This window comes from Octodon degus, unplaced genomic scaffold (assembly GCF_000260255.1).
Source record: "Octodon degus isolate 3935 unplaced genomic scaffold, OctDeg1.0 scaffold00051, whole genome shotgun sequence".
NCBI classification, from domain to species: Eukaryota; Metazoa; Chordata; class Mammalia; order Rodentia; family Octodontidae; genus Octodon; species Octodon degus.
This window is the reverse complement of record NW_004524627.1, coordinates 10,540,021-10,550,020: the sequence shown is the minus strand read 5'-3', so window position 1 is coordinate 10,550,020 and position 10,000 is coordinate 10,540,021. Positions and strand designations below refer to the sequence as shown.

The 10,000-nt window shown below is 38.8% G+C and overlaps 1 protein-coding gene across 2 annotated transcripts in view; it reads right to left on the bottom strand.

Annotated features, from left to right (window-relative positions):
• Nucleotides 1-1,814: 1,814 nt before the first annotated feature.
• Nucleotides 1,815-10,000, bottom strand: part of Cysltr2 (cysteinyl leukotriene receptor 2) — a 43,047-nt gene continuing 34,861 nt past the window's right edge. For both annotated transcript variants that reach the window (XM_004633091.2, XM_023717311.1), the window contains one exon: nucleotides 1,815-2,979. In XM_004633091.2, coding sequence (XP_004633148.1) covers nucleotides 1,980-2,936 — 957 coding nt within the window. In that variant the 5' untranslated portion in view covers nucleotides 2,937-2,979 and the 3' untranslated portion in view covers nucleotides 1,815-1,979. The remainder of the gene's footprint in view (nucleotides 2,980-10,000) is intronic.

Genomic DNA, 10,000 nt, shown 5'->3' with positions numbered 1-10,000 from the left:
TCACATTTCTCCTGTGTTAGATTGTTTCTTAATTCTCTCTTGATTCAATTTCTTATTTCAGAGGAACAAATCCTCAAATAGCTTTTTCATTAAAGGCTTCAACAAAATGTTGAGAGGCCTTTCATACTGAAAATATCTCTAACTACCCTCTTATTTATTTGATCATATTTTTGTGTCAGGGCCTTTCCTCAGATGTGTAGTGATTACTTACAATTGTTCATAAATCAAGAGTGAGGCTATAACAAATTGTGGAAAGGATTCACTGTGTGTGGGCTTCACTCTCAAGTAGATAATAAGGCAGATGCTCAGTCTTGGGGTTGGAAGGTTCCCAACCATCCATATCTGTCTACCTTTCTCCTAGGAAAGGGTGGTTTCCCCATAAGTGGATGCTCCAGGGTTTTGCCTTGATAGCTATCCATATGTCATTCTGTTAGGTGAATAAGGGAAGGCACCAGGGTCCTTAATTCGTGTAAAGATTGCCTTAGTTTCTCCCTAAGATCAAAACACTACACTATGCACTGTACTGGAGGTCAGTATACAACCTAAATTTTTTTTGAAAAGATGAGGAGGAAACTAGCCCTAGTAAGAGAAGAGAACTCTTGTTTTCAACCAGTGCTCCTTGAGTTTCTCAAGAAATATTAATCAATCAAGTAATTAATTAACTGAAGATTACCCAGTCAATATTTCTTCATGGAAGTTTTTAAAAATTCATATTAAATGTATGAACTTGATCACATTTCTTAATTTCTCTGAGCTTCCTTCTCTTCATGTGTGAAGTGAAAACTACCCTAGAGTTTATACGTGAGGGTATTGTAGGATTAATGGACATAAAGAGCCTGGCACAGTTCCCTAGCACAAAGAGACTGCTCATTGTTGGCAGTATGGTAATCATGGTGGTAGTCAATGGTAATATCCTTAGCCTTGTTTCAGCAGACAAAAACTATACACTCCCATTATCAGGTGATTTTCTTGCATTCTCTATCCACGTTCTGCTGCAATTCTAATAGACTTTGGGGGCAAGGAGATACAACGACCTCTGCAAACTGTTCTTCACCCTACCTTCCCCAAACCAAACCTTGCTGAACCAAACCATCAAAGTCTCCTCTTTTATTCTGGTTCCCATCTTTACGGATCAGTGTGTAAAACTGAAAACTTCAGTGATTGCAGTACAAACTCAAGTCTGAAGGTGAAATCGAGATCTGTGACTACCTTTTCTCCCCCATTCCACACACAATTCCTCCACCCACTACGTCAATGTCCTACCCACCACTTCCCAGTCCTCCAGTCCTTCTCATCCCCTTGGTCAAAAACAGGTAAAGGGGACATTTTTATTTCAGTGTGTTAGAGCACACTCTCAGGGAAAGATCAAATGTTTCTTTTTTGATATGTACTGTTAGCACTTCTTGCCCAATCTTTCTTCCCCTTTTCTCTCAATGTTCCTGCTTGGGTCTTGACCTGCTTTGTCATAGGGCAAGCTTCCCTCTTCACACTTAAAATCTTCCCTGAATTCTTAGGATGTGCTTTTTATCTCCACTGGGGCTTCCAGGAGGTGTATTAAGTGGCTGTATCTCAAGGAATTTAATAGGAAAGAGGAGCTTGGGGAGCTTGGGAAGTTGGGAATGTCTTAAACTTAGGAACTTAAAATTTTTGATGAGTCAAACATGTGAAATGGATCTAATGAAAAGCAGGACCACTGTGCCTGACATTTGCCTCCAATCTGACATTTAACACCTAAGATTCTAGTAGGGATTTTTTCCTCTTACAACCTTCATTGAGGCTCAATCACTGAAAATACACCCAGTGAAGTTTCTAACGTAGGCCTTATTAACAAAAGTCATAGTCAATTAAACGTGGAGATCAACATCAGTTGGGAATGATGCAAGTACAAAGTAATTCAGAGACTATGAGTAAATGAAGGGCACAAGACATGTGAACAAGTTTCACCTACTAACTCCTTACAGTCTTGTTTCTGTTTTCAGTCACAGACAAACGGGAAAACTGCACTTTATCTTTGCCTTCTGCAGGCGGTCTCTTATGAATACAGCCCTCAATTTATCCTTGAAATTCTCCCCAGCAAAGTAATAGAGAAAAGGATTGAAGCAACTATTAGCTGCTGCCAAGGCCAGTGTGATAACTACAGCTTTGTGCAGCCCATCTCCACATGAATCCTTATTCCATGTGATCAGATGGAGGGTCCTCAGTGTATGGTAAGGCAGGAAACACAGGAGGAAGATGATCAGGGCAATGATGATGGTGGTCAGTGCTTTCCTGTGAGAAGCTCGTAAGCTTGATTCTGGGATCTCCACCTTTAACAGGACCCGAATGATGAGCAGGTAACACAGGCTGAGAGTGCAGAATGGCAGCAGGAAGCCTACAGCCAGGGCAATGTGGTTCATGATCAGCAGCTTACCAAACTTCTGGGAATCCAGCTCCAAGCATGTTGTGATGTTGTTCTTAAGCTCAGAGCCACTCTTCAGAAGCAAAGCTGAGGAAGCCATGATAAAGAGCCATATGACCCCACATAGGATCCAAGCACTTCTAAAGCTGGTGACATGGAGAAGCCGGAAGGGGTGCACGGTGGCCAGGAACCGCACAACACTCAGCACAGTTAGGAAATAAATGCTCGTGTACATGTTGACATACAAGGAATAAGACATAATCCGGCAGGCCAGGTCCCCAAATATCCAGTTGGAGCTGTTCAAGTAGTAATGAGCCCTGAAGGGCAGAGTGCTTATGAATAGGAGATCTGACATGGCCAGGTTGAGCATAAAAACATTCACAGAAGTGGACTTCTTATAAGTCTGCAGGAAAACATAAATTGACAAGCCATTTCCCAAGGCTCCCCAGACAAATATTATCAGGTATGCAACTGGGTAAAATTCTTTCTTGAAGCTTTCAATCATGCAGTTCTTGCTGCTGCTGTTGTTTGCTTCCATTTCTGATATGAAGCCGACCAGAGATAGGACACAGTTTTTCTCTCTATGCAGGATTAAAAAGAAACAGACACAAAAATTTATTTTGTACATTTTATTTTTCCTTCCTGTGCACAGATTATCTAACTTTGTGGGTTTTAATGACATGGTAAAATTTTTCAAACTTTGAAATTTTAGCTGAAAAATGTTGGTTAGGTCTTTATGTTGCATCATATTCATAATTTATAAAATACAGACTATGCAATAGTTTAGTTGCCTGGAGCTGGAGCCTCAGATTTAGGAGACTTTCAACCTTGTACTCATGTTCAGTAGTACCTTCTAATGATGCTACAGTCCAAATCTCCTAAACAGCAGATTTCTCATGGAACTACAGAGGGCAAAAGAGATAGCATGATGTTCCTCAAGTACTGAAAGAAAAGACTTTGCATTCTATATCCAGCAAAAATATCTCACAGATGTGAATAAGAAATAATAAAGACTCAGCAAATGGAAAACTGAAATTTTTTTTTCCAGAAGCTCTACTCTAAAAGGGTAACCAGGAGCTAGGGAGATAGCTCACAGTCTACCGGCAGTCTAAGCGGCTGCCTGGCAAACTCAAGGTCACAAGTTTGTTTGTTTGTTTGTTTGTTTGGCAGAACCGGGGATTGAACTCAGGCCATCGCGCTTGCCAGGGAAGTGCTTATTCCACTGAGCCATCTCCCCGGCCCCAAGGTCACAAGTTTGATGTCTGATAATGCATGAGGTGCTGGCCCGGAACCCCAGGCACACCAAGATGGCCCCAAAACCAGGTATGGTGATGCATGTCTGTAATCCCAGCACTGGGAGGCTGAGACAGGAGGATCACTATGAGTCTGAGTTGCATGGCAAGACCCTGTATCAAATAAATAAATGAATAAATAAATAAATTTAAAGGATGATCAAAGGAAATTCTCTTAAAAGGAAAGAATTGATAGAAAAGGAAAGTTGAAACATCAGAAAAGAAGAAAGAACATGACTAGCAAAAATATAGAATCAATATAGCAGGAATCCCTTTTATTTTTGAGTTTAGTATGTCTCAAAAAAACTATAAAAGTATCAGATACAATTTTAAATGGATGTTATATAAATTATCGATATTTGAAACAAAAACTATAAACCTGTCTGGTGTGGTTATGGATAGATGTAGACTAATTATTTAATATAATTATATTATACATCAAGAGACATAAAAAGATAGAGCTAAAGTTCATTTGATGTTAATGGATTTTGATAAATAATGTTTATATAATCTGATAAGTAGATCAACTAAAAATGGTCATACAAAAAGGTACACTCAAAACCACTACAGAAAAACCAAAATGAATTTTTTTAATGTATTTAGTATGGGGTCTACAAGGTCTCATTACATAGATCAGACTTGTAGTGATCCTCCTATTTTCAGCTTCCCAAGCACAGGGATTATAGGAGTGCTCCAGCATGGCCAATCTCCGTCGCTGTCTCAGTACACCCCAGGGACAGGGCTGGCATGACTTGTGGTGAGAATGAAATTTTAAAAGAGTTCAAATAACCAATAGGAAGGTAGAGAGAAGAAAACAGATAGTATAAACAGAAAACAAAAATTTAAATAGCAGACTTTTCTTTAATAATTAATAATTATATTAACTATGAATGGTCTGAATAAACCAACTAAAAGGTAGTTTGATTGACTGGAATACAAAAATTGTTATACAGACTGAAAGAAATTTAACTCAAATAGCAATATTGTCAGATTAAAAGTAAAAACATAAAAGTATAGCTCATATATAAAGTGATACAGTCATTCAGGAAAACAATTTGGCAATTTCCATAAAAACTAAACATGAGGGCTGGGAAGATAGCTCAGTGGTATAGGTGCCTGCCTGGCAAGCATAAGGTCCTGAGTTCTATCCCCAGTACTGAAAAAAAAAAAAAAACTAAACATGAAACTATAATACAATCAACTAATTGTATCCTAGACATTTATTCCAGGGAAGTAAAAACTTATTTTTGCATAAAAAACATGTCCATGAGTGATTATGTATAATATCCCCAAAATGAGATCACTCAGATACCCTTCAATGGTTTTACAGAGAAAGACTAAATTACTGATATGGAGAACAACCTGAATAAATTTCCAGGGAATTATGCTATGTGAAAAAATAATAGCAAAAAAATTACCTATATATGATTCCATTTATACAAAATCCTTAGGATGACAAAATGGAAGAAAAGGAGGATGCAGGTTAGCAGTTTCCAGGAACTGAGAAAATGAGGATGGAAAGAATACATAACTGTAAAAGAACAGCTTGAGAAATCCTCCTAGTGATGCAAACATCCTGCATCATGACTGTGTTAAGGTCATTATCTTGGTCTGTTAACACACTATAGTTTTGCAAGATAATATCATCAAAAGAAAGGATATGAGATATTTCTCCATTATTTCTTACAACTACACGAGGATCTATAATTATGTCAAAATAAAAAGTTTAATTTTAAAGAAAGGTTGGGAGATGCAGCTCCATGGTAGAGCTTTGGCCTACCCTACAAGAGCCCATAGGTTCACTTTCACTCCCCAGCACTTCAAAAAGAATGAAGTTAGGGAGATGTTTGATTAGTTTTCTCTCATTGCTGAGACAAAATACCTGATGCACAAAAATAATGAAGGAAAGGTTTATTTAGCTCACAGTTTGCAGATATTTCAGTCCATACTCAATTGGCTCCAAGGCAGTGTGGCCCATGGCAGAGGGCAACCATTCATAGTGGCCGGAAAGAGCAAAAGCAGAAAGAGCAGTAAGGGAGGAGCCAAGTGCAAGCTTCTTTCCCTCCTTTACATTGTATGCAGGCTGCCTGCCCCAGGGTGTGTTCTGCACTCACACTTCAACAAAATATCAGAGCTGAATTCAGTGTGAACTTATCTGTGGCCATGGACAGGGGTCTCAGATCTTTGTGCTGAGAATAGTTGCTCAAGGCAGCAAGAACTTCAGGTAGATCTTGGTAAAATTCAATTTCTGTCGCTGCTTTGCAGCCCAAGACCACCAGAGACATAGCTGTTATTGCCAAAATTGCATACCTGTTATTGCCCACCACTGCATGAGGCTTTGGGGGAGCATCTAGATACCACCCATAACATGAGGGAGGCAGGGAGAGGGGGAAAAGAACAAAAGTAAAAGGTATAGTTTTTACAGGGCACTCTGGATGGCTGCAGCATTCCTTCTAGAAAGAACTGCTCAATAGTCTTTGTGTGTAGAAAAATGCAGAGATTTCACAAGGCTACCTTCCCCACATGCACTACTCCTGCCCAACTTGTTCACACCACTATTAGAACAAATCCCTCTATTCATTAAGAGAATGTAAATATATATCTATCCTAACCATTTTGAATACAAAGATACAAGATGGACATTCATCTGTATTCCCTTTTCTTGTTTAGTTCCATTATTTGAATATTATAGGTGTGTTGACTCAGGAAAATATTCTAAAAGAGTTCAGTAGCCCATAATAGTATTGGGTCTTCTGCTTCATTGGCAATGTCAGAAATTGTTGACCTGAATCCCCTACAGCTCAACATAACAGCATGGCTTTACTTATTATACTTCGTTTTTATATTTTTCTGCTGGATGGTTAAGACCAAGGTAAAGCAAGACCTATGCAACAAGAGTTGTAGCTTTTGGGTCTGTTAAGGTCAGTGAAATCCCCTCAGGATTTATCCTGAGATCCTGTACCTCAGATTGTAGAACCTTTGTCAGTATCAGCCATGTGGATGAGTCACGGCCATTGCTTGGCCAATGTGCTCTCTGTGAAAGCCTGAGGAAATGTTTTCTCTCCATGTGACTCTCCTTAGGCACACTCTACATCATCAATCACTTTCCTCTTTGGCCCCATAATATCCTTGATCAGAAAATTTGGGACACTACTGAGTTACATGATGTTACAGTACAAGTTCTCATATGTCCTGAGTTTTAATTGATCTTGGAAGGCTAGGGCCAAAAAGTTGGCTTTCCTTTCAGGCCTCCTTTTTCTCTAATTTTGGTCTGCAAACCTATGTTGTTAACCATCCAGAAGACAAGCTTATTGTTATTACCATACAACCTAGGGCACTCAACAGTCTTGCTGCAAATATAATAAAAACAATTTGGGCAATAACAACTATGTCTCTGGTGGTCTTGGGCTGCAAAGCAGTGACAAAAGTTGAATTTTATCAAGATTGACCTGAAGTTCTTGCTGCCTTGAGCAACTATCCTCAGTACAGAGATCTGAGACCCATGACGAGGGCCACAGATAAGTTCACACTGATTTCAGCTCTAATATTTTGTTGAAGACCTTCAGTAATGCAGCATTTTTCTTTTCCTGATAATAACTCCTCTGGAATTTTCAGTTATCTGATGAGATTTATAAATATGGTAAACTGAAAAAATTGTTTTCTACCTTTTATAATTTATTTCCTGAGTATTGTTTTAAGAGGAAGAAAATCATAACAAAAAGATTAGCAAGGGCCTAATCAGTCTGACATCGCTACTGACTTCCACAGACAGAGAGCTTAGAAACTGGCATTCTTTATTATTATTATTATTATTATTATTATTATTATTAATTTATTTATTTGATACTGGGTCTCACTGTGCAGTTCAGATTCATAGTAGTCCTCCTATCTCAGCCTCCCCAGCACTGGGATTAAAGGCATACACCACTACACCTGGTTTTGGGACTGGCATAGCAAGCCCGGTATTCCAGGTCCAGCAAGACATATGGTACTGGGGATTGAGCCCTGGTCCTTGCACTTGCCAGGCAGGTGCTTAGACTGCAGAGCTATCTCCCCAGCTTGAAACTGGCATACTTTACATCAATTTTTTGTCATCATTTCAAGGACTTCCTCTGGCTTATCTTTGTGACTGTGTTTGCCTAAATTTCAGGGACATGGATCAGACATGCCACGTCTAGAGACCAATGGAGTTCAACCTAAAACAGGTCCTCTTCCAGCCAGATATCTTGCTTCAGATTTCTTCACTGTAACACCAGGGTGCATACTTATCTCTACAAGGGGCACAATTTCACCAGGAGCTACCTGGAATTGCAATGGCCCTTTTGGGGATCTCTCAGACACAAAGATGATTTACTTGACAAGTACTTCAGAACAAAAAGTGAAAAAGAAATATCATTAAGAGACTGTCTTATTTGTGTAAAAGATATTCTTGTGTTTAAAGTAGAAAATGGGGGCCAGGGAGATAGCTCAACAGTCTAATCACCTGCCTAGCAAGTGCAAGGACCTAGGTTTGATTCCCCATACCACATGCTGTGCCGGCCCCACCCCTGGCCTGCTGGAGTTGGCCACCAAAACCAAGTGTGGTCATGCTCATCTGTAATCCCGGTGCTGGGAAGGCTGAGACAGGAGGAACACTATGAGTCCAAGCTGTGTAGCAAGACCCTGTACCAAATACATAAATTAAAAACAAAAAGATATACGAAGTAAAAGATGTGGTATTTTCCTCTTTTGTACCCAGTCTTTGGGAATTATTAAATCCTGGTTTTTTAAATAGGTTAATTGATAAATTTCCAAAGGCTTAAATCAATTTGATTAAAATTCTCTGTACAGTGGGATCTATTTTTCTACTTATAAACTTTCTTCACTTTCTTCTCAGAGAAAACATATTAGTTCATTTTCACATTAATTTTATGTTGAGCTGAGGCAGACTTCTCTTTCTTCCTATTTCACTACTTTGCTTCTTTGTTATCTTGTCTTAGGAAATTAATGATTTCCTCATCAAAAGAAGTTGCTCACTTCTTATAAGTGCATTCTAGAGAGACACAGTCCAGATAAGCAGTCAAAATGTCTAAAAGAATAAAGAAGTTTTTAAACTATATTTGTTTGGTGAACACTAAACTAACTATATTTACCAGTAGACTTTTTTATTATAATTATGAGATGAGAACAAAAGGCATCACCTTTAAGTTAAAAGAATAAAATTTCAGCCTGATTAATACTTTTCAGAAAATTTAATATGAAACGTCAGCATAGTAGGTTGGTTTGTACAAGGCCAAGGTTGACCAAACTATATTTTTTTCATTGGCTAATGAAAAACATGTAAATCATTTCTGTGTGTGATTGTGAAGAAAAGGAAGGTTGATTAGTTTGGGTAAAGAATAATTATTACAAATTGTTAATACAGGGTACTATTGTTTGAATATTGACAGTGCTCCCCAAGGGTCCACATGTTAGGGGCTTACTACCCAAAGTGGCATTACTGGGAGGTGCTATGGGTCCTTAGAAGGTGGAGTTCAGTGGGTGGTCCCTAGGTCATAGGAGACAAATCCTTGACAGTGGTTGTGGGACTCGTCTCTTTTCTCTTTTGTTTTTTCTGGCTAATGAATTAAGCCACTTGCTCTGCCTTGTTCTCCTTTTATAATGTACAACCTCATTAGAGAGTTGGCATCTCCCAAATTACAAGCCAAAATAAACCTTTTCTCTTTATGAATTACTGCTTCAGGTATTTCATTATAGTAGTAAAAAATCTGACTAATACACAAACAAATACAAATACATATTCCTGATAAATAATATGATTTTCTTTTTGTCTAGGAACTTTATGAAAATTAAAACTAGGTATTGAGAGGTAAATTTAACATGATACATCATTTTATTTATGACGTTAAATTTTAAAATTATTGTTAGGGTCGGCCAGATAGCTCAGCGGATTAAAGTGCCTGCTTAAACAGACACAGGGGCCAGGGCTTTGATCCCCAGCCTACTGTGCCAGCCCCACCCCAGGCACACTGAGAGAGTGAATGAGACTGGGCATGGTGGCACACACCTGTAATCCCAGGACATGGGAGGCTGAAAAACAGGTAGGATCACTACAAGTCCAATCTGTGCTGTAAAAACCTGTAGGCCCTGTACTAAAAAAAAAGTAAATGCAATACAGAATTCTCTTGTTAGCCAGACGAAAAGACAAATATAGCCAAACACAGAAGCACACACCTATAATCTGAGCACGTGGGAGGCTGAGGTAGGAGGATTACTGCAAGTCTGAGGCCAGCCTGGGCTATATAATAAGCTTTATTTTTTTTCTTTTGCG